The sequence below is a fragment of the Dermochelys coriacea genome, chromosome 1 (assembly GCF_009764565.3).
Source record: "Dermochelys coriacea isolate rDerCor1 chromosome 1, rDerCor1.pri.v4, whole genome shotgun sequence".
In the NCBI taxonomy this organism is placed as follows: Eukaryota; Metazoa; Chordata; order Testudines; family Dermochelyidae; genus Dermochelys; species Dermochelys coriacea.
Window position 1 is genome coordinate 135,181,245 of NC_050068.2, and position 24,866 is coordinate 135,206,110.

General features: G+C 41.5%; 2 protein-coding genes across 25 annotated transcripts in view; one reads left to right on the forward strand and one right to left on the reverse strand.

Annotated features, from left to right (window-relative positions):
- Positions 1-2,675: 2,675 nt before the first annotated feature.
- On the reverse strand, positions 2,676-14,972 carry TRAPPC2 (trafficking protein particle complex subunit 2). 3 transcript variants are annotated; one of them, XR_005290626.2, is made up of 6 exons: positions 14,818-14,971; positions 10,603-10,713; positions 8,426-8,570; positions 7,380-7,465; positions 4,658-4,824; positions 2,676-3,165 (listed from the first exon to the last, which is right to left on the reverse strand). XR_005290626.2 is itself a non-coding variant. In XM_043504030.1 (5 exons), the coding sequence occupies exons 2-5, from the start codon at positions 10,693-10,695 to the stop codon at positions 4,726-4,728; spliced, it is 420 nt and encodes a 139-aa protein (XP_043359965.1). In that variant the 5' UTR covers positions 10,696-10,713; positions 14,818-14,972; the 3' UTR covers positions 4,019-4,725. The 3 variants fall into 3 exon arrangements, 2 of the variants coding, with proteins under 2 accessions (XP_043359965.1, XP_038243203.1); XM_043504030.1 differs by lacking the exon at positions 2,676-3,165 and having other exon boundaries at positions 4,019-4,824; positions 7,380-7,491; positions 8,455-8,570; positions 14,818-14,972; XM_038387275.2 differs by lacking the exon at positions 2,676-3,165 and having other exon boundaries at positions 4,019-4,824.
- OFD1 (OFD1 centriole and centriolar satellite protein) overlaps positions 14,943-24,866 on the forward strand; it is a 61,837-nt gene continuing 51,913 nt past the window's right edge. For 5 of the 22 annotated variants that reach the window (XM_043503928.1, XM_043503931.1, XM_043503934.1 and 2 more), the window contains exons 1-7: positions 14,970-15,273; positions 15,651-15,752; positions 18,984-19,184; positions 19,826-19,894; positions 19,983-20,013; positions 21,372-21,479; positions 22,827-22,963. In XM_043503928.1, coding sequence (XP_043359863.1) covers positions 15,657-15,752; positions 18,984-19,184; positions 19,826-19,894; positions 19,983-20,013; positions 21,372-21,479; positions 22,827-22,963 — 642 coding nt within the window. In that variant the 5' untranslated portion in view covers positions 14,970-15,273; positions 15,651-15,656. Of the gene's footprint in view, positions 15,274-15,294; positions 15,553-15,650; positions 15,753-18,983; positions 19,185-19,825; positions 19,895-19,982; positions 20,014-21,371; positions 21,480-22,826; positions 22,964-24,866 lie in introns of those variants that run through there. The other 17 variants (XM_043503933.1, XM_043503966.1, XM_043503968.1 and 14 more) reach the window with 9 other exon arrangements.

The window sequence follows — 24,866 nt, forward strand, 5'->3', positions numbered from 1 at the left end:
TGTGTTCCAGTCCCTGAATAATTTTTGTTGCCCTCCACTGGATGCTCTCCAATTTTTCCACATCTTTCTTGTAGTGTGAGGCCCAAAACTGGACACACTACTCCAGATGAGGCCTCAACGTCAAATAATCACATCCCTCGATCTGCTGGCACTGCCCCTACTTATACAGCTCAAAATGCTGTTAGCCTTCTTGGCAGCAAGGGCACACTGACTCCTATCCAGCTTCTCATCCACTGTAACCCCTAGGTACTTTTCTGCAGAACTGCTACCTAGCCGCTTGGGCCCTAGTCTGTAGCAGTGCATGGGATTCTTCTGTCCCAAGTGCAGGACTCTGCACTTGTTCTTGTTGAATGTCATCAGATTTCTTTTGGCCCAATCCTCTAATTTGTCTAGGTCCCTCTGTATCCTATCCCTACCCTCCAATGTATCTACCACTTCTCCCAGTTTAGTGTCATCTGCAAACTTGCTGAGGTACAATCCACACCATCCTCCAGATCATTAATGAAGATATTGAACAAAACTGGCCCCAGGACTGACCCCTGAGACACTCCACTTGATACCGGCTACCATGTAGACATGGAGCCATTAATCACTACCTGTTGAGCCTGACAATGTAGCCAGCTTTCTATGCACCTTATAGTTATCTCAGTGAGAGAGTTGGAGTGACTTATAGGATTCTTCTTGGATCACAGATTGATGTCCTAGGGTTAAAAGGTCTGGAATGTTCTGAAACAGTCTTATGACTGTGTTGGGGCTGCTACTGCTGCCTCATCTGGCAAAGATGACTTTCAGTGGGGAAAGGGATTGCCAGGTTCCTCTGGTGCTACTTAGGCCTGTTCTGAGACTGCTACTGACTTCTAGCATAGGAGGGCTGACTAAAACTGGAGCTCTAGGCTGAAAAAGTCAGAAGGTTGCTAATCAGAAGAGGAGTGAGGTTCTGGAACAGCCATTCAATAGAAGAAGCAGGGGAAAATAACCTCCCTAGTCTAATTTGACTGTAGGTTTTAATGACAATCTCCAAAGAGATCAGTGAAAAAACAAAGGTTAGCAAACACTAGCAGGTCTACAACTCTAGGTTCCATTTTACTGCAATGGGTGGTGAGAGAAAAGTGGAGGAGGAAGGCAGGCACTCTGCCTTTCATGCCTTTGTGTGGAAACATGAAGTGGTAGGGGACATATGACCACAACTGACACTACTATTCAATGAAAAAAGAAAGAGTACTTGTGGCACCTTAGAGACTAGCAAATTTATTTGAGCATAAGCTTTTGTGAGCTATAGCTCGCTTCAGCGGATACATTCAGTGGAAAATACAGGAGGGAGATGATTTATATACACAGAACATGAAACAAGGGGTGTTATCATACACACCGTAAGGAGAGTGATCACTTAAGATGAGCTATTACCGGTGGGGGAAGAAAACCTTTAGTAGTGATAATCAAGGTGGGCCATTTCCAGCAGTTGACAAGAATGTCTGAGGAACAGTGTGGGGTGGGAAATAGTTTTACTTTGTGTAATGATCCATCCACTCCCAGCCTCTATTCAAGCCTTAGCAAACTGGATACAATTAACTTAGGGTTGAATAGAGGCTTGGAGTGGATAGGTCATTACACAAAGTAAAACTAATTCCCCATGTTATTTTCCACCTCCCCACACTCTTCCTCAGACGTTCTTGTCAACTGCTGGAAATGGCCCACCTTGATTATCACCACTAAAGGTTTTCTTCCCCCCTTCCCCCTGGTACTAGCTCATCTTAAATGATCACTCTCCTTACAGTGTGTATGATAACACCCATTGTTTCATGTTCTCTGTGTATATAAATCATCTCCCCACTGTATTTTCCACTGAATGCATCTGCTGAAGTGAGCTATAGCTCACAAAAGCTTATGCTCAAATGAATTTGCTAGTCTAAGGTGCCCCAAGTACTCCTTTTCTTTTTGCAAATACAGGCTAACACGGCTGCTACTCTGAAACCTACTATTCAATGGGCTCTATCCAGTCTTTAGCCCATGAGTACCTACAGCATGATCCATGCTGACATATTTGAACTATGCACTTTTGTTAACATTCATGGATATACTCAGTAAGTACATTGTCAATGCACTGAAGGGATGTGTGTCTTTGACCTGGTAACAAAAATATTTAACTATAGTTACAGATTCCTCAGGAATGGAGGTTGTCTGTAACTCTGAAGTGTTCACAACTCTGACCAAAGCACAGTTTGGGCTCCAGATTCAGCAGCTGACACTACAGGCCAAGTTTCAGTGCCATCTGAGCTTTCTACTCAGCCCTGGCATAAGTTTGCAAGCTTTTCATCCTGCCGGCAGATGGTGTGTGAGAGAGAGAGAACAACTTATCCCCGGGGGCAGCTGGGGGTAAAAAAAACAGTGCATCCCCTTCCTGGCAGGGGCAGCAGTAAAAGCAGTGCAGACCCCACTGCTGCCTCAGGCTAGCAGCCCAGATGTGCTTACCTTGAAGATGCAATGCAGGCAGAGTAGAGTATTTACTTTCTGCCTTTTTCCCCCCCTCGGATGCTGCCTGATTGGTTACTTCTGGTTTCACATTATGTCCAGTAGCCCGGTGAGTCTGTAAATATGGTGTTTGTATCTTTGAGGTTCTACTGTATACCACAAGAAAAGCCCAGTAGCCCCACAGATGAATTCTCCGCAAACAAAGGAACGCTTTAGGCCCATAAGGCCTCATTCAAACAATATGGGGGTATTTTATTTTTTAACAAAGCAATGGCGAATTTTAAATCTGAAACAATACATATACAAACTAGCAGTACTGTAGCTGTACATTAAAATACTATGACAAATTGAATTTGTCAGCTCATAGTTCATCACTTCTAAAACAGTTCCCCATTTGCTATGTACATAAGTTAAACTGAAATACTTGCTGTTGGAACTTTAGACTCTGGAGAGAAAAGAACAGGTTCAACAAATCAATTGTTTAACATAACTTTATAACTAAGATAAGCTATGTACTGAGAAGTCAGTTTTTCAAATATCTTCGAAATGAGAAAGCAGTCTCCCACTATCAAAAGAAGACCAGTTGTTTTCCACTTAGCAACTTTTGAAAAAAGTCAGTATAAGATTAAATTGTCTTCAGAATCTCTACCTGTTGGTTTCAGATTTTACCTTTTACATCTACTGTGATACAGCAGCCTGGCAAAAAAAACAGATCTTTATTATACAAGTCTATAAGCAACAATGGAGCAAAGATGTCCTTTCAGGGAAAAAAGCCCTCATATTTTACCACATTGTAAAATGATCTCCTTTCAACTCATTTGTAGTATATCTGCAATTGAAGTGACCACACCATGCAATGTCAAATAATTTTATTTGAAAGAAACGGCAGGACCTCTTAATATTATCTTCCAGTTTTCCTGGGACATTTTAGAAATGAGCATAATTCTTAAATGAGGCTTGGATAAATATACAGCTAAAACGATTTAAATAACCAATTTAAATGGACAATGCAAAATGTTTCTGAAACAACTAGGTCTTCAGTCACTTGTATGAGGTCTTTCACATATTTAATAAGCCAATGCTAAGAGAAATCAGTTTATATAACATGCAAAATAATGGATTACGTGTACTCCAAACTGAACCAAAGTATCTTACAGTTATTTAGCTGTTTATCTGCTTGATATTATGCTATTCATTTTAAAATTATAAATATTTTGGAATGACAGTATAAAGATACCTACTTGCAAAGTTACTCTATTTTGTAGTGCAGAATAGTAAACAGAATGGTCCAAAATCTGCCTTGCACCCTATCCAACCTCAAAAAATAGTTTAAGTTCCATATTTAGGAGGGTCTTCAACACTCAAATAATATTTATTTCTGTGGAACTTAAGTATATGATTAAGCATTGTCCTGAAAAGAAATGGCTTAAGTTAGGGAAGAATGTCTGTAAATCTTTTGATATATTTTCTTTATTCCTTCACTGGCACAATGTGCAGGTATAGGTTTCTTACATCAACCATGCAGTACATTGTTCAGCAGTGATCTTAAAAAAAAAAAAAAAAAAAAGAGAACTGTTTGAGAGTTGCTGACTTATTGGAAAATAGTATTGCAAGGTCTTAATTGCCAGCCCCAGATGTTTCTTTAACCACAGCATTCTGGGATGCATCTCTGAAAGCTCACATGACAGGGGCAAGGGGAAATTAGTCTTGTATTGTGCTGTGCAAGAGTTTCCTATTTGGGACTGTGACAAACATAGCAACCTTTAATCTTACTACGTTAACCAATATTTCTCCCTTTAGGCCTAACAATTAAGAAATTCCCTATTCGTTGTGTTAAGTCATACAATTGTGAAATACACTCAGACACTAAAGCTTTTTTTGCATTTAGATCTGATTTCCAACAGGCTACATAAACAGAAGAGATCTGCTTTTCATCTCTGCATTGATAAGGCAACTGATATACTGATGCCTTTAACTTTGGAATACAGCAAGATTTGCTACCACTGTTTATACTGACTTGTTCGTTTAACACTTTCACGACACATGGCAACTAGAAGGATTTTTTACAGTATTTCTCATAACCCCAAAAGCTCAGTTGGTTTTTAGTTGTCACTGGAAAAAAATTATGGGGCAGCTCATTTGTCTTAAGTCTTCAAAAAGAGACATGTCAAACATGCTGAAAACTTACCATGTTATTTAAGTTAATTACAGTTCAGATTCATGAAGATGCAATAAAGTCTCTCTATTTAAAAGTATTCAGCTTAAAAGATGTTTTTTCCCAAGAAATTGCACTTTTCTGTCAAATGCACTTGATCGAACAGGAGAATTAGGTTCATAGAATGGATTCATTGCAAACTGAGGAAAAAGGAGAGAGACTCATCAATAAACAGACTGTTTAGAACTACAAAGAAACAGAGAAATAATTAGTATTCTTCAGCTCTTAAGAGAACAATTACTAAAAGCCCTACATTGAACCTTAGCACCAGTTTTTAAGTAGAAATCCCTAGTGATATTATGGGACATTTCTGTTTAAACTGGCATTATTCTGAGGCTCAGGTGACTATCTTCCCCTCAGTGTATTATTGCAGCTGCTCCAGCTGGTGGAACCATTTTAATAAGACTTGGTATTATTTGTTTAAATAAAGACAGTTATCAGACCCCAAATATTAGTTCTTTCTCCATACTGTAATATTAATTTGACCAAGCTGAGAGGCTGCTGCCCCCCAATCCCATTTGTATATTACAAGAGTTTAAACAAACTGTGGTGCAATTCAGCCCACTGAGGGGCTGTCAACACCTACCCCACAACTATGGGCGCCTCACAATGCCTTCTATTGTAGCTCCCAAGCTGGGCCACTCACAAACAGCATGCAGGTCACACCCTGAGTGTCTGTGTATCGCTACACCCTTAGTCCAGCAACTCTGACCCCAGCAGCTTGCCAGCAACACTCCAGTCACACTGTGGCTTCCAGCAGCCTTGGTTACTCGCTGCAGGGTGACCCCAAATGAATTTCCCCCAAAATGTGTGTTCTGCACTGTCTAGCACTCTTCAGGGCAGTTCAGATATTAAAGGCCTGTTGCCCCTGTAAGGGGGTCAATATGCAACTGTTTGCTACTTTAACTGGAGTTACCTAAACAGTTCAGTTTAAACACTGGATTTGTTCAGATTAAAAATAAAAAGTTTAAACTACAAAGAGATACATTTTAAGTGAGTAGAAGTATAAGATATTGAAGTCACAAATGTTACAAGACAAAACGCTTCCTAGTAGCTAAAATTTAATAGAGTAGACTTGGCTCAAGGTAAATCCTTACCACATGCTCCCAGTAATATTGCTCACTAAAATCCCAAGACAGGATCCTCCCCGCACCTAGGGTAACCAGGTGCCTGGTTATCGACTGGAAAGTCTGGTCAAAAAGGGGATCTGGCACTGTGTGGTCAGATGTACTGATAAGACACTAAAAATCCCATTACTGCAGGTTGGGGGGAAGTGATAGCCTGTTGCCTGATCCTGAAGCAGTGGCTTCTGTGGCAACACACATGCAACTTGGGCACCCCCGTTGAGGAGCATGGTTTGCAGGGCTGCAGCAGAGGACAGAGTGTTGGGGCCCTTGATGAGTGGGGTAAGGGGCTGCCAGCAGGTATAGAATGAATGTGAGCTGCCCGCCACCAGTACTTCCCCCGGCCAGGGAGCTCCGGGGCAGGGAGGGCTCAAATGGGCAGGGAAGAGGGTTACTGGGCAGGCAGTACAGAGAGAGGCTGGAGGCTGCCATGCAGGAAGGTCATGTCCTAGCTCGCCAGTGGGGCTACCTGGCTACAGAGATCTTCTGATCTGCACTTTCAGGTTGCCTGCTGAAGCTGGGGTTTGCAAGTCCCTTGGGGCTGTTCAAACTGGAGCTGAGGGCAGAGAGCAGCGAGTGAAGGGGTGAGGGGAGCAAGCAGGGGAAGGGGCCTCGAGGGAAGAGGTGGAACAGGGTTGGAGCCTCAAGGGGGTCCAGTTTTGAGACATTAGAAAGTTGGCCACCCTACCCCCACCCAAAGTCAAAGGGCTGGTTCCTTTGTCATCTTAAGTGAAAAAGAGTGTGTATGAGTGAGAGAGATCAGAGGGATCTTTTTGCCCCTCACTTGTGTAGTCTAATCCCCCTTTGGTAAAAGAGTCTCTACCATTTGCTTGCTAACATTCAGATTGATCTGTTCCTGCCCCTCTTCATTGGCAACAAATGGCCACCTGACCGGTGGCTGCTCATCAACTTTCATGAGACCTGGATAGAGGGTGTCAGCTTTTCCTTTATCTTTGAGGAACAGGTTTATCCTCTCCCCAGACTTGTCTGGTAAACACACTGAGTCATAATTTCATCTTATGTTCATAACTCTTAATACACATTGTGTACATACATTTTATCATATTATTGACCAGTGAGTTATTAGCTTTAAAATGATAACTCACAAGGCATATTTTGGTCAAAGATTATTACAACAGCATTTAAGGGGTGAATACAAGGTGTATTCAGTCACACCAACTCCCTTAGACTTTAAGTCTCTAATGCATCATATCTAAATTTCACCCACAGGAGTTGAGAAGGTGCAATTTACACCATTTTAGGCTCACCCTAAATTTGGCTCTTAGTGATAATACCTTCACTCAGTAATGAAGGCCTCCCCATGGCCAGAACTGCTTATAATGCTGTGTCAATTAAACCTGCTAAGATCAAGTCTAATAGACACAGTATTAACTGCTCTGGCTACAGTGGCTGGGTCTAGATAGGGTTTCCAGTGTGATTAACTCTAGTATAGCTGCACCTGTGGCAATGGAGGGCAATTTTGGAGTTTCCCAAATGTAGATATTGCTTAAGTGTGTATGGTAGAACACACTTTAAAATTTTATACAAAATTATAAGAAGATCATTCTTACCTTTATATACAAGTCATAGACATCATTAAAGAAGTTTTTAATTCCATCTTCTTGTCTTACATCATGAAGCATAATAAATCTCATATGTGGAACCATTAAGGAAGCAATTTTCCTTCCAAAAATTTAAGATTAACTGTTAGTGACTCTCTGCTCTTCCCTCCCTCCAAGTAGTTTTATATCCAAATCTAAATTTGCAAAACTAATGAAAACTCTGACATGGTATTTGATTGATGCAAGCAGTCATAGCTTAATGCAGCAAATGCTTACACCTGAATTTTATATATATGCAAGACAGTGTTCTTTGGAATCTAGAATTTAAAGAGGAATCTCCAGGCACATTAACTGTAGGGAGCATTAAATTTCAATCTGTAATTGAACTCCCCATGCTTTTGGGAGCAAAAAACGTTACTCCCTCATTCAAGTCTTTATTTTGTAAAAAATATCCAGATTTAGAAAAGTTCTTTTTTTTTAAAAAAATACAAAGTAATGTTTCCATGTACCTGAAATTAGAATAGATTGTCAAATAAATACAATCACTATTTTTACAACATACATGGCAATTAAAACTTGGTTTCTGATGTTCAAATCAAGTCTGTACATCTAAGTGACCAGAACAAACTATTTATTTTTACTGGATGTGTAGAGACCACCAACAGGCATGTATAGTTATATCCAAGCCTCTTATTTGCAGCTTTCAAAAAGGGATTGGAATTAGAGAAAACTGTACGGGCAGGAACAGATCTCTCTATTGTTCCTCTCCTGGTGTTATCTTTATTAAAAACTTATCCCTCTGCTCAGGGGAATCCCCCTTATGGTACTACTTCTGCCCTCTCCATCCTCCATCCCCACTCCAAATTAAGATTCATTACTGTTTCTCCACTTAGTCCCATCTTTTTAGAAGTGATCTGCCTCTGATAAACTTCATCCAGATGTTGGGTACTATCTCTAAGCTTCCAGTAAAAATAGCAGAATTAGTTCTGCTCTATAATTGTTTCATTTAACTTATTATTTGCTGGCAAAAGTGTATAAATACAGAGAAAGGATATGTCCTGCAGTGACAAAAGCAGAAACAAACCATTCATTAAACTTGTCCACTGTCTTCAGGTACATGTTGTTAGACAGCCACATATTCTCGTCTACTAGGTCAAGAGCAGCATGAGCTATGAACTGGTTGAGATGACGATGATCATCCTGATATCGTGGAAAGCAGAATGAGCTATTTTATACGAGTAAAACCTAACTAAGAATAATCTGCCAGCTGCTATAATAGCTGTACATTTTCTTACAGCTTGTCCCCTCAACCTTTCTTCTGCAAGATATAACATGATCTTTAATGAAACACAAATATAATAAGATATATTCCCAATACTTTGGTGTCAGAGGTGAAAGACAATAGGGCATCAGAAAACAGAGAACTAGGGTTTTGTTTTTAATATAGTCCATTTTACTGAAAGTATTGTGCAATAGATCCTAGGATTAAATATCACGGGTGTAAATGAGTACAACTCAGTCATGATAAATAGGAATGGCATTCGCTTAATGTCACAGCTAAATTCGTCCCTAACAGTGCAGTGACTATGTAAGTAAATGCAGTTATGTGCTTAGCAGTAGTTCTCTCATCCTAGAATATTCAAAAATGGTTTACTGAAAAGAAGAGCTGGCCAAGACCATTCCCTAAGTGTCCAATAGTTTAGAAACTGTGGCTGTCCTTCCAGCATATCCTATACTGAGGGAATACTGCTCATACGCTGCTCTCGCACCCACAGGTCCACTCCATTCCTCATGGTTTTCTCCATTTTCTGATCTGCTCAGATATGATAGGAAGAGTGAAACTGGGAAGCAAACAGTATCATCACTTCCTTACCAGCTAAATGAGAGTGGGAGGAGGAAAGGGGAAAATAAAAAAAACAAAAAAACAAAAAAAAACCAGAAGGGAGAAAGTGTTCTACTTTACAACACAGAGTATGGCCACTATATGGGGCTTATCTCTTGTTTTTTGAAAGTGTGCTGTGGAACCTTTAGCAGCCACTAGAGACAGACAGTAGGGTCCTTGGCTTAATGTCTTATCTGCAGGTCTGCACTTAACAACAGTCCACCTATCTACAACTATACTTACTTGTCATTACTGAGTAACAGACCAAATCATGGAATTTACAAAGCCAAATTCTGTGCATTACAATACACTCCATGAAAACCATTTACCTCAATGGGATTTTACAGGCTGCAAGTCTGTGCAGAATTTGTTGGTCTGTGCAAAGTGGTGTTATCCAGAGGCAGAGGCTATTTGCCAAGAGGTATCAATATCATTGGTTATCTCTACTTTAGTGTAATTAATGTTCTCAAGAAGTTTATAACTTCTTATTAAAATGTGATCCGAGATTATGCTTGCCTGCTTCAAACCATTTTAATTTTAGAGTACAAAAAATGAAGTTTACTCAATTGTCAGATGCATTTCAGCATGACTATACATCTAAAAAGCTCTGTTTTAGGATACATTGAAGATACTAATCAGTAATACAAATTAAACTCATTATTAAAACCCCCTTTTCACTTCAGCTCTGTACTCTACGCTTTTTTTTCTTTATGCACCCATCATCATGGTATATGTGTTCTATCCTCATTGGAGCCATTACATTACACATTTTCTAACCTGTATTTATTTATAAAGCTACTCAATCAGGTCAATTAACACATACTTTGGAGACCTTATTCAGACCTGAACCAGTTTTAAAAAAATAACCAGGATTATCATTCAAATAAAAACTAAAGCCAGTGGTATTAACTTTGTGCTATAATATTAATATTTAAACATCAAAAAAAGATTAGAGTAAAACTCTAAACTTAATCCTCCGCACTATCCTCTAGAACAGTAAGTGACATCACATAGCTGCACTATGGAGGTGGTGAGATAAATCAAGGATAGCATGTAACACATCAAGCAGCAACTATAAGTAGTACATACTCGATTCAAAACAGAATCTCTGAAGATACAAAAATGTATGTGTTCTGGAAAGACAGAATGGTCTGGTGTTTAATGCATAGAAAGAGTCAGGAGTTATGGGTTCTACCTCCTGCTCTGCCAAAAGTTTTCTATACAAGCAACATTAATATTAGTTATCTCAAAGAACTGTAGTAAGACTTTATTATTAATTCATGTTCGTAATGAATGTTCATCAAACAGAAACAGCTATAGATATACAAAGTATTATCAAAATCTACAAACCTTGGACTCCACTTTTCCAGAAGGTAGAAATTCCATTTCAAATACTGGATTATCATGATGACCAACTATTACAAAGTAGTAACTTCCAGACATTGTCTTCAAAATAATGCCCTTTCCAAGAAAGAAGACACATGCTTTACAGATGTTTCCAGACACACAAAATGTAAATGCATTTAGAGAAGTCCTAAAAAAAAGAGTCCGCTAATACAAAATTATATTGTACATTAAGAAGAAACCGTGACAAACAGTTTAGGTAAGCAAGTTTTTGTAAAAGAGTTTTACAAACTTAAGACGTTTGTATATATTTAAACATTCCATTGCAATCTAATTCTTACAAAATTTTGCTAGCATACTACACCCTGAAGGTGTAGTTGGCTGGTAACGATAACTAAAAGTGAAAGTAAATACGGACCTGCTCCTGGAGTGACTAATGATATGCTTCGTTTTAGGGTAATAGTTCCACTAACAGCATATAAAGTTAAGCACCCAGCGAGTTGTCGCAAGATTGGGGCCTAATCTATCTTTTGTTCAAAAGAGTGACATTCTAAGACGGTAATAAACAAGACAATAGTGCAAAAGAAAAGGGGCACTGTCTGCTTGAAATCTTGCCAGTTTGAACTGAAAGTTACTTTAGGCTCTACCTTCCCTGCCCATGCCCATTTCCATAGTTTTACAGCCATGTGTGCCTGTTGCTTTGAAAGCTCTGCTCTCGGCGAAAGCTGCAGAAAAGACTCACCCCCCCACCCCCCAAGATTGGGGGAAGGATTACCGAGCAGCTGACACCCACCCTGGGAAGAGAGGCAGAGAGAGCCAGGGGGCATTAGTGGGGCCAGACGGGACAGGTTGATCGCTCTAACCCTCAACTTTCATGGCCCCTCCCCTGCCTCGCAGGGGGTTAATTTGTGGCCGGTGACAGACACAGGCAAGGGAGGCCCAGTGCAGCAGCCAGCTGCTGCCCCCTCCTGCGGGGAAATGTGGGGCAGAGATTGTGGCGCCGGTCACCAGCTAACAGGGCCACGGAGCAGCGATAGATACCGTGCGGGGGGGGGAGGGCACACAGGCCCCATCACTCAAGCCCTCGTCCCAGGACTGTGACACTTCCACCGCTCAGCACAGGAATTGAAATTAGAGGGAGGAGTGTTCAAATTTACGGGGGAGGGGAGGGTGAGACGGTGAGGGTTGGGCCTTCACGGTGGGCTGTATGGCACCATAGTAAAAACTGAAAAATGTTTCATGATCATTTTATTAGATTTGAAAATATTCACACAAATTAAAGTTGGCTACTCAAGCTTTCTATGAAGCACTACATCTACATCCTTCTTGGTTTCTTGTTATAATTTTGCACAACTCTGTTAATGCACTTCTTGAATGCAATGCATTCATCTTTGGTGGCTTCTCGTGTGTCTGGTACTTCCATTCCTTCAATTGATATGCTCATTAGTTCATTCACATGATCAGGCAGAAGGTGACTTCCTTCAAAACATAAAATTCTATTCAATGATGAAAAAGAACGTAAAACTGTAAGTGTTGTGACTGGGAGTAGCAAGAGATGAATTCCTACTTCTTTCATCCCAGGAAACATAGCATAAAGATTGGGTCGAGCCACTATTGATGATAAAAAAGAAGTTGAAGTCAAATTTTCATTCATTCGTCGTAGGATATTCCACTCTGTGTTCAAATTCTCTATTCTGTCCTGAGCACACGGCAGCCCCGTTTCTGGTAGTGCCTCACTCCACTCAAATGTCGGTGTTTTATAAGACAGGGATCTGTAAAAGCTACATAGAGGTGGAGTAGAATCTAGAAGTCGCTGTTGTAGATTTTTAAGAATCAAGTCTGTGTACTTTTTCAGTTGTCTTAACAAACACTTCTTGTCCTCTTCACTTAAGGATTCAATATAAATGCCTTCATTAGTCAACTTCTGGACTGAAGTCTTTGCTTCTTCCAGTACTTTTTCAATGGATAGCTCTCCGATTGATCCAAATGTAGCTTCTGGACAAACTTTGCTGAACAAAGATCTACTACTGTTGTAGCAGATGCCTGGATGGCATTGTTTAATGACCCAAGTGGTTTCAACAGTAGACGTACAAGAGAAAGAATGGCAATAGTCTTCTCTGAACGTAGTAGCAAAAGTAATCCACCAGCCTCACTACTTAGATCCATCCCATCCTATCCCAAAGCCAGTAATTATGGCTGGAGTAATTTTAAGACAACAGTCAAGGATCACTCATGAGAAAACCAGAGGGTTTTCCCAGTTTAGACTAATTTGAACTTCAGTCCCAGTGTATCTTCTGTATTTTCCAAGATATTCAGTCTTTTTGGACTCTTGCTGAAAAAAGAATATAATGAAGACATTAAATGTATAGTTTTTATAATGTCTTTTGAAGAGTCTGCAGCTCGTACTAGTGCTAGTTGGAGTAGATGGCCTCTGCAGTGTGTATAGGAGAGACTAGGGTTACCCTTTTCTCTGAGCAAAGCTTGTGCTCCATCATGTCTTCCAGAAAAGTTTGCAGCTCCATCAAATGTACAAGCAGCCACCTGTTTGGGGTCTAACTGACAAGCATTTAACTCTTCTAAGATGTGGGTTGTCACAGATGCAGCCAATCTAAAAATGCATCTACTGGCCTACCGCTGACATCAAGATAACGTACATAATGACTTAATACTTGATGACCATTTGCATTGGTGCATTCATCAGCCATGCATGCAAATTTTTGGAAGAGGTGAGAGAGTTCTTCACTTTTTCAACTGTTGAGTCTTTCACTGTTGCACCACCTGCATCTAGCCAGTAAGTTGAGTTTCTTGCAGAAAGATAGTGAGCATTTGCTGGTCTTGTTTGGAACCAGTGTTCAAGTTCAGGATGATCAAGTGACAATGCACTTAACATTGACCTCCAGTTTGTAGCGTGTGGAATCTTTTGCCTAAATAGTAAGTATGATGCCACAGCCATGTTTGTTCACATGAACTGTGCTGTGTCTCCAGCATTTTTAACAGCCTCTTTAACACTCACCGGTGGTGTCCTTGGTCAGTGGAGACTCAGAGTTCAGAGGGGCTTTTACATGAGTTCACCTCCCAGGTGTGGAGCAAGAAGGCACCCTGCTCGTTCCTCCAGCTGCTCACTGTTCGCTCTGGCCACCGTTGTTCGTTGTGCCACCGTTCACTCCATCGCTCTGTTGCCAATGACCCTGCACCGTCACCTTCTGCTGCCACCTGCCACTGTGACCTCTGTAAGTTGGTCTCTTGAGGTTCCACCCAGCTCTCTGTGATTTCAGCTGAGCTCTCGGTAGGGGAACCTTGGTGCTAGTGCAGACTGGGCAGTCTCTTCCACAGAAACACTATCCCACAGCAGGTCTATGCACTTAGACCTGATTCTCAGTGATTTCAGCTGGAGTGATCACTTAACAGAAGAAAAGACTATCTAGGGAGCCTAATCAGCTTTGTCTTTAAACAGTGGAGAGGGGCAGGTCTCATAGTACTTGTGACTCAGGTAGACCATCAAGCAAAACACCTGTCCCCACCCTCTCTCTTGATGCCCTCAAATCATCACAGGCTAAGTACAGTTCTACTGCCCTTTACTCGTACAATAAGAACAACGACATTTCTTTATCCCCCACATTCAAGTGATTTGTAACCCAACCCCAGCCAACATCTAACACTTGGGCAACACAGCTCTGTTTGCTGGATATCTCGGTAGATTAGGTGTAAATGTAAATACAATCTGGAAAGGGCTGAAGACTTCCCCCCACCCCCAGCTCATCACTAGCTGTCAGGGAGAGCTCATTTGGACTTTGCGTACAAAGCGTCGTTTGAAATTATTATGGCCAACATCACCGAAATGAATGCACTGACATCGTCAGAAAAAAAAGCAACAGCTGTATAAGGAAGCTAGTCTCTGGTCACACTTTTCACATCTACGATACTTTTTCAGATACACGTATTTTATCAGGCACTGTACCTGCTTTTAAAGGGTGTATTAGTGTTTCAATTTCAATTCAAACGTCCAAACAATCACTCAACTGGCAACGCTGCACGGTCACAAAACTGGGGGGCGGGGGCTTGGGGACATTCAGGAGGGGAGGGAAATTCCTGGCCCCCGCCCAGGCGGATCCCCGCAGAGCAGCTCCTGGCAAAGGGAGGGGCACACAGCAGGGCTCAGCCCGCCCACGCGCTCGAGAGAGGAGGGAGCCGGGACTCTCCCCCCCTCCCCCAGCCACTCACCCACTTGTCCAGCCGCCGCTGCGCCAAGCTGTCCCCGCGAGCTCCCCCACCGCCGGGCGCGGGCTGATGGCGTCACCGCTGGTCACCGCACTCTGAAGGTGAACGCCCAGCCGCTCTCAGCTCGCGCGAGAGCCATCGATCACAGTCGGTTCTCGCGAGGGTTCCCGGGGGGCGGGGCGGGGCGGTTGGGAACGGCCGGGCTGAGCCGCAAAGCGGCGATTAGCCCAGTTTGGAGGCAGGTGCCGTTGCCGGCGCCGCCGCGGCTCAGCGAGGTGACTTGGGCAGTCGCGCGCGCGCGCGCGCTCGCTCCCCCGGCCGCCAGCCCCTCCCTCACGAGGGCGCCCCCCCCCCCCGCCGGGACTGGCGGGCCCGAGGCTCCTTGGCTGAAGTATCGGGTGCGGGGCCCCGGAGGCGGCCCTGCCCGGAGCAGGCTCTTGGCCGCCGCGTCTCGGCGGGGTCAGCCTGAGCCCCCCTCCCCCGGGCATCGCCCCCAGGAGGAGGCGGGCCACACGTAGCCGTTAGCAGTTCGTAGGCTCAGCCCGGGCCGGGCTCCGCCCCCTGCCCGGGGAGCGCCGGCACTCCACGTTCCCCTGACTCCGGGAGCTGGGGCTTTAGCGAAACAGCCCGTCTCACGAGACACGCGGCGATTGCCCAGGCCCGCGCCAGCGACTGCCGCCCAGCTGGTATTTGTGTGAGGAGCCGCATCCCCCTCTGGGTGCCGGCGAGGTGTAAATGGTGCAGTTTGACAGGGTCTGCTGGGCCCCACCCCTTCAATAGAGCTGTGCTGGGGTGTCTGCTGGGAAGATGAGTAATGATGTTTTGTAATATTTTAGCTCAGGATGGCTTCTTCTGAATTTCAAGCGTTGTCCCAAGACGAACTCCGAAAAAGACTTTATCAGACATTTAAGAACCGAGGTGTTTTGGACACACTTAAGGTGTGTTTTGTTTCAAGCTAGTGTTACGTAGCACTTACCTTACATATGTTTCTATGCAGCTATGTGGCACTGAAAACAATAGGCTTCAGTGAAATCCATGGGGTAGACAAACCTTTTTTGTTACGTGGTCTTTTCTCCCATGGAAAATGCATATTTTGGCCCCAATCCTGCAAGCTGATCTGTATGGAACATTGCATGGAGCCCGTCCGATGCAACAGGTTTTCACACAGGTATAAATGTCCACCTGTGTGGATTGGCTTGTGGGATTGTAGCCTTTTTTAGGAGTGTAAATAGTTTATTTCTGGTCTAGTCTGGGTTGGTCATTTACCTGTCACTTATTTCCTTTTCAATTAAGCGCACTAGCCAAAATTAAAATACTTGTGCTGCCATGGTATTAGCCAGGATGGACAGGGATTGTGTCCCTAGATTCTGTTTGCCAGAAACTGGGAATGAGTGATGGGATGGCTCACTTGATGATTACCTGTTCTGTTCATTCCCTCTGGGCACCTGGCACTGGCCACTGTCGGTAGACAGGTTACTGGGCTAGATGGACCTTTGGTCTGACCCAGTATGGCCATTCTTATGTTCTTATGCCATCTCCCTGCTGCTCTTTTAAGGATAAAATAGTTGTCTACTCTTTATAATATAGAGTATTTTATTATAAAATATTTAATTTTTAAAATTTAACTTATTTCTCCCTTTTATAATCTTTCTTCCTGATTTCATGCTACTTTTTCTCTTCTGCTTCTTGAACGCATAGCGAACGATCAGCCATAATTGCCATTTGATCCGTTTTTGTGCAGCTGCAAGGACTTGAAGGGCCGAGAGTCCAACATTGGAACAGATATGATGCACCCATATAATATGGGGTCTTCGTCTGGGCCACCTCCACCCCTCAGTTGGTGGAAGTTTATCCCGGCTGTTACAAGTCACCAGGAGAACGGCATTTGCCAGAACGTCTTGTGGCATTCTCGCAACATGTCCAAAAAGCATAAGATGCTGTCTGTGGACAGTGGCCCCAGTAGTCTGGCCCTGCGGGGAGTGACTGTAAACATCTGCATTACAAATGAAGTCATTCCACTTTATACCCAATATATGACATTGGAATTTTGGGTGGAAAGCCTCCAGCTTTGCCCAGTTTGAGTGGCATAGTGTCCATGTTTTGCAACCATACAGTAGTACAGAGAGGATAGGTCCTGAACTTGGTCGTCATGCTGAGATTATGTTGATTCCATATTTGTTGTAAACAACCCACGGCAAATGTTGTGATGCCAATCCAGTAGAGAACCTCTGTGTGAGAGTTGGAAGAACGGTGAGTATAGAACCAAATAGCAAAAGCTGGAGACTGCTTCAACAGTTTCATTATCCAAAGAGATTGGAGTCACTGATGGACTTGATCCTAGATTTAGCAGCTTTGTCTTTGACCACGAAACATGGAGGCCACCCTTAGTCGACTCCTCCTCCATTTGCTGGAGTGCCTCGCAAAACCTGTCAGGGCTCTGTACTAGAACATCATCTGCATAGTCAGTGTCTGAGCACGAGAAATTACCAATCTTAATACCTATGGATCTGACAGTATGCTGCATTACGAAATCCATTGCCTGACAGAAGAGTTCAGGGACCAAGACACAGATCTAATTGACACCAGATACTGATTTAAAAGGTGCAGACATCAGATTCCCAAGATGTACACGGGTAGTGGTTCCGTTATGCAGCTCGCTAATCAAGTCCTGTAGAGTGGTTGGGACATCTGTGTCCTTTAAGGCCTTCCATAGTTGGACTCAGTCAGCTGAATCAAATGTAGCCTTAAGATCGACATATACCATGTACAGAGGCTTCTTGAATTTGCGAGGTGTCTCCAACAACAAGAGGAGGGCCAAAATGGCGTCTAAATTGGAGCTGTTCCTAGTAAAGCCTGACTGCTGGGGGCAATGCTTCCCGTATAGCAGGGGCTTCAAACACTCCAGCTACTTTTTCTCCCTGTAATAAGTCACAGTAATAATTGTAGTGCCTAGTGGTCCCAGATGACATCAGGGTTCCATTGCACTAAGCACTGTACATACACACAGTAAACGGTACCTGCCCCAAAGGGCAGCACTTTAAATAGATAGCAAGATAAGGAATGGAGGGGAAAAGAAATATTATTCCCATGTAATGAAGAGACAACTGAAGCATGATGAGATTAAGTACTTTGACTAGTGGTCACAGAGGAAGCAGGGAGCAGAACCCAGATCTTTTCAGTCCCAGCAGGACTCCAGTGTTTTTTTCCCTACATTGTTTTGTGTCTGTTGTTTCCTTGTCTCTTACCTTCCCTTGAGTTTTCACTTTCCCTGTATTTTCTGGTTTCGGAGTAACAGCCGTGTTAGTCTGTATTCGCAAAAAGAAAAGGAGTACTTGTGGCACTTTAGAGACTCACGAAAGCTTATGCTCAAATACATTTGTTAGTTTCTAAGGTGCCAAAAGTACTCCTTTTCTTTTTCCTGTATTTTCTGGTTTTTTCTCCTTCTCTCCACAATTTTTCTCTCAGTCGTCTACTTCTCTTTTGTACCTTGTACCATCCATCTTTCCTAGTCTCACACATTTCTGCATTCATATAATCTTTACTCCATTTACCTGTCTCTCTGAGAAAGAACTAGATGGTCCAGTTGCATGGCGCCCTAGTTTCCTCCCCCTCCTCCACCCCATCTGCAAAAGGATTAGTGGTGCCTAGATCACTCTATACCCTTTTCCCTCTTCTCCTCAGCAACTTCTTGGCCTGTCATTTAGTGGACTAGTGAACTTTTCAAATAAGCTGTAACTGAATATGCTGCAGTCAGGCCTAGTTTACACCTAAAACTTAGGTCGACTTCGCTACATCTCTCAGGGCTGTGAAAAATTTCATGCCCTGTGCTCTCTAATTAGGTCAACCTAACCCCCACTGTAGATGTAAGAATTCTTTCGTCAACCTAGCTACTGCCTCTTGAGGGGATGGATTTACTATAGTGATGGAAAAAACACATCTGTTGCTGTAGTGATTGCCTACACTACAGCAGCACAGCTGCAGTACAGAGTTGTGCCACTATAACGCTTTTAGTGTAGATGTGCCCCGAGAGAGTAGCAGGACCTAGATGCCATTCTTTTTGTTTCTTTGCATCAGACTTTTTAATTTAATATACTGAATCTATATGGCTTCAGGAAAGTAAAAAATTTCAGAGTTTTCTCTTTCTGTTGTTGAATTTCTGTTTTCACCAGACGCAGCTCCGAAACCAGCTAATCCATGAACTGATGCATCCAATTTTAAGTGGAGAACTTCAGCCACAGCCAGTGTCCAGTGAAGGCAGTTCATTGTTAATTGGAGCTTCTAACAGCCTGGTGGCAGATCACCTGCGCAGTTGTGGCTATGAATATTCACTTTCTGTTTTCTATCCAGAAAGTGGATTAGAAAAGGAGAAGGTGAGCTCTATAATTTATTATGCAAGGGATGTGAGAGATGATATTCATATAGGACTTTGCAATCGTTAACTGATCCTTCCAATATAATTTTTAAAATCCTCTGTTTGTGTAAAGGAAGAGCCAAGGGTTCACCTAGTAATTTCAACGCTTGTGAGTTCTGTATTAGTTTGAAACTTCTAGTACAAATTATAGCTGTTGAGTGCCCAGATAAAGGGGTTCTACACTCAGGATACTTGGTCTGTAGTGTCTTCATTGACACTACAAGTGTTCTAGAGATGGTGAGTGTTCTGCAACTTTGTATTCTAAAAGGTAGCCTTGATTCAAACGGATAATTGGAATATAATCTTTTACATCGACGAGCCTGATGAGACAGTCTTTCTTCCTTCATTGGAATGCTCTTGAGCTGTGAAATTGGGCATTCTCCCAAGAGTTATCCCTGACTGCCACTTAGCTCACATATAGAAGCAAGGCAGGATTAGCTATGTCCTGCAGTTGTTCTTTGTGTGATAAAGTGGTGGATCAAATCTGTCTCGAGTGTAGCACATCCAAGGTGGATCTCTTTACCACTACAGAGAAAAATAGGTTAATTACTTGTAATGTTCTTAATATTGGGGTTTTTTTTGCCTTCTTTTTTTAAAAAGGTGTTTACTATGCAAGATCTTCTGCAGCTAATTAGGATCCATCCAAAATCCAGTCTTTACAAATCATTGGTAATAATTTTGATTCTGTAACTCTTACTTCAATTATAATTTATGATTGAGTACACAGAATAATAATCTTATCTTTTTCTCCATACAGACTTCAGGAGCCCAAAAAGAGAACAAAAAAGGTATGACATATTTACATACTAGGCATATAATGAGTCATCCACTTCCCCTAATATTTCCCCTTTTCCTTGATAGCTTAGTTTATAATATCATGTGGGTAATAGAAACTCTGTTTTATTATACCTAGATATTGAATACATGTGATTACATGTTTGATTCTTCTAAATAATCACAAATTACTTTTGTTCGTGACTCTTATGCTTCTATTGGGGTTTTCCCAATTTGTGGCATGTATGAAATGCTAAACCTCAACTCCAAAAAAATTAAAAATTCCAGTATTATAAATAAAAAAATTAACACCTTTAAATCCTGATAAATGTAAAACTTACAAAGACCGTAATGTTTTATATTCTAATGCTGGGGAATTCAGATGTTCTGCATTATTTTCTACTCAATTACATTCCTATACTGTGTATGGGCCGGCATTAGTGTTCCCTATAGTTTTTTACATCCATGTGCTTAATGAATGTTATGTGCACCAATATGGAGGTGATGTGTGGTGGAGGTGGGGCCATTGGGTTTGGAGTGTCGGAGGGGACTCCGAGTTGGGGTAGAGGGTTGGAGTACAGGGGGGTGAGGGCTGGGAATGCGGGCTCTGCGCTGGGGCCGGGGATGAGGGCTTTGGGGTGCAGGCTTCCCCGGGTCTATGGCTGGGAGAGAGGACTTTACCGCCCTCTCTCGCCACAGCAGCTCAGGGCCAGGTGAGAGGTGCCTTTCCGCAGCCGTGGCAGCTCCGGCGGGGCTGGGCTGGGGGAGGATTGCCTCTCCTTGGCCACAATAGCTCCAGCAGGGCGGGCCGGGGGAGAGGCACCTCTCCTTGGCCACAGTAGCTCCAGCAGGGCTGGACCGGGCCAGGGGAAGAGGCACCTCTCCCAATTTGCATGGCTCTTGATCGCCTGCTAGGCAGCTTAGGCCTGCACCAAGGTAAACTTTCATTTAATTTGCCTCTGGCTCATATAGGGGACAATTTTCACATCTGGTCCCAAAAGTTAGGCTTCTAAATCTGTATCTAGGCACCTAAACAAAAGTGGCTTGATTTTTCAGAAGCACCAAACACCTGCAGTTCTTGTTGATTTCAGGTATTGGTGATGATGGTAATTTGTTCCCTCAATGAGTTTGGTAGTAAAGGTAATGGAAATGGTCAAGGTATGCTGATTGTGGGAGACTCAAGCATGCTTGCTATTAATATACTCTTTAGAATTTGTACATTGATTTTATTGAATGATTTCTTGTGTTCTTTAGCAATAATTTCATCCTCTCACCATTTAGTTTTTTCTTTGTCTTGTAAAAGAGTTGTCTCTGCATTCAAATTTGAGTTTGTTGTGGAAGAGAAAAGTAACTAACATACTGTATCTCTAAGGTTTTCTTATACAGATGTTAATGGAGCTGACAGAGCATCACCTATGTAAGGAAAGTCGCAACACAGAAACTCAGACAAGCTCAATACCTCCTTATAGAGAATCTCTTGGTAAATAGAGCTTTCATAAACTATTTTCCTCAGATAGCTCAATACTGTATCCATTCAGCACTTGCCCATGCCTGAAGTAATAATAGAAACTAGATTGCATCTCTCTCTGGTATTCTAAAATAAACCCAGGAAAGTGCAAGACAAAAGTTTTGCTGTGATTTGGGTCTTCAGTTCAAATACATTATGTATTCAGATCCATCCATCCATCCTAGATGTATTATTTTTGGTATTATATGCCTCAAAGAGCATATGCCTAAATAATTTTTAGTTTAAGGAAATTTATAATTAGAGTTGTTTGGGAGTTGTAAATTTTGTGTGTGTGGCTTTTTTTGTGTGGCAGGGGGCGGGAGCAGGTGGAAAATATCAGTTAATTGAAAATGAAACTTTTTGCAGGAATGTATCATTTTTTTTAAGGAAACTTTCCTGAGATCCAGGATGGAACATGTGGTGAAAATGAGAGACCCACCACAGAATAGTCAATAGCTCACTCACTTGGGATGTGAATTCTACATCTCTGATATCCCATGTGAGTGCCCTAACCATTGGGCCATTTTTTATTCTGATGTATGTATATCTTTCTCTTGTTTCTTCATGGAAAAAATCTAAAGATCTCTAAAGTTTTGCCCTGAGGCAGAACAAGAACATTTTTTGAGATCTTGAAAATTTTTATTGGACAGGCAAATCGTTTTTGCCCAGCTCTAATTATAATATATTTATTAATTGTTTCCAGTGCCAAATCATAGCATAAGACAGAAATTGAAAGTACTGGTAATTCCATTACTAAAAACCGTCTAGTAGATTTGTTCATTGGAGTGCATTGTTGTTGTGGTTAGTTATACAATATAATTTATTGGCACCTGTTGTTTGAAATCAGAGCTTCATGTCTGCCTTAGTAGCTGATGAGATTCCATCTGAGGGGGTAATATGCAGCAGTTGTGGGGCAGGAAGGTGCCATTTGGTTTCAGGCTCCTTTATCTCCTCTTGCCCAATTCCCCTCAGGCACACACTTTACTTGGGAGAACAGTGAGAGAGGTTGGCTACAATCCTAATCAGTTATCCTGGTAATTTAAATATTACCTCCAACATTTTGCACATAAACAATTAGTTGGACCACGTGCCATATTGTGAAGTACCTAGGTGGCTTGTTTCCAGCCATGTTGTTGTATGTCCACACTTTTCATGTCTTAAGTTACCATTTCTTTTCACTGCTTCCTTGGTAGCTTTTCAGTAGAAACTAGGAATGGGTAGTTAAAACCTACAGGGAGCCCTAAAATCTTGGGTAGGAGCAACAGTGTTACTAAATGTAATATTTCTATGTGATGGTACATTGCATTATTCTTTATATAGTTGAGAAACTTCAGCTGATTGATGAACAGTTTGCAGACATTTATCCCCAGCATCAGAAATTTGAGTCTTTAGAAGTGAAACTCATTGAATATCGAAAAGAAATAGAGGACCAGCTTCAAACAGAAATGTCTGAAAAGGTATAACGTAGAAATCAATGGTCATGGAAATGAGGGTTTGGGGATGTGTTCATTTTATTTTGCAAATTTGTAATGCTTCTAATAATTTGAATCAGAAATGAGTCATGCCAATCTATTATATATGCAAAAACTACATGTTCTCTGTTGGGGGTAAAAGTTGGGAAACTGAGTCATAAATCCACCCAATTTAGGCTGAGTCAGTTTTTGCCTTTATTTATACAATTTCAGACAGAATTGTTGTCATGTATAGTATCCGGCCATACATTTGTGTCGGACAAATAACATAGAAGACAGAATTGGTAACCACATTCTGGGCCATCTTCCATGATAGTTGTCATTTCTCTGATCCCTTTTACTGGTTCTTCAGTCCTATTCTTCAGTTTCTGATTTGGTGTTTCTCCGGTTAGTAAACATGGGCCCGTAGGTTTTTTATACAGTTCTACATTATAGATTACTTAATATTTATCCAGTCGGCTTTTACATCAGCACATCAACCTTTTACATTTTAAGTAACCCATACATTACGCATGCGCAAGATTCAGTTACCCAACTAATGCATTTTTCCCTGCTGGTTTTGCAGTTTCTGTTTTTGTATCATCCTGCCCTGGGTCTTCCCAAGAAAAGGGTTAATTTAGTTATCATTACATGTTTGTGTGTCTTTTACTTACTACTTCCAACATCATGTGTTCCCTTTGTTCTGTTAGCAATAACATGTTAAGCAGATTAGCAATTTTGTGTAAAAGAAGAATTGGCAAAACCACACTTATGCCACCACTTATAACACTTATCGTCTAAGTGTTATCTTATCTACAGTCATTCATTATACATAACTACATTTTGAAAGATTTATAATTATCCAAGTTCTTAGTCTTACTATTAACAAGTCTTATTTTTATATTTCAATGTTATAAGTCAGTATATGTTATTCTGTGCTACCCGTAATCTATTAGAAAGGGAAGTATGAGTTAAGGAAAACATGATGATTCTTTAATGTCAGCATTTCTTATCTTTTTAAACATGTTTTTTCATTCAAAGTCCTGTTTCATTCAAACTTCATGCCTCTGAAGAAGTGGATTTTTTACCCATGAAAGCTTATGCTCAAATAAAACTGTTAGTCTTTAAGGTGCCACAGGACTCCTCATTGTTTTTGAAAATATCTCACCAACCTACAAAGTATAAGCCTCCAAAACAGCACTGCCTTTAGATGGAGAATAGAAAAATCATAAAATGTGAAAAATATTGTGGATCCCATGATTTTAGGATCTTTTGCAATTTTTGTCTGCAGTCTGCAATATTTTGCAAATTTCAAGATTGTCTTAAAAATAAACTGAATTTATATCATCTAAACAATAACAGCAATAAGAGGCAATTCACCATTCTCCATCCCTATGAACCTCACTGAAGTTCAAGCTTCAAAGCCTAATTGGGACCGAAATGCAATCTTTATTAAACACTTAAAGCAATCTTTTTCTTAAAAACAAGAAAATTACATGCAAAAAATGTCACATAAAATAAATAATTCAAGTATTAGGAAAAGTTAAGCTTCTTACTACAGTATTGATTTGGAAACAATTACCATACTGTAGATATTATGGTATACGTTTAACAAGAAAAACAGAAATGGAAAATATTACATGTGTGCAGCATGGTCAAGTTAATGTTGCAACGCTGATGTTGTGTTAACATAAGATCCTCTATGAAATATCACAAAAGGACTGGGACTTCATTCGGTTGTGCTAAAAATCTGTGCCCATTGAACATGCTTAGACTTTTAGTCCGAATTTAACTTCCCCCTTTCCTTTATAAAGTCACTTCTTTCCCAAAATACTGTATGCAAAGTATCAACTTTCAAAGTTCAACCATATCTTAATGTCATGGAGAAATAAAAAGGCAGTCGCAATAA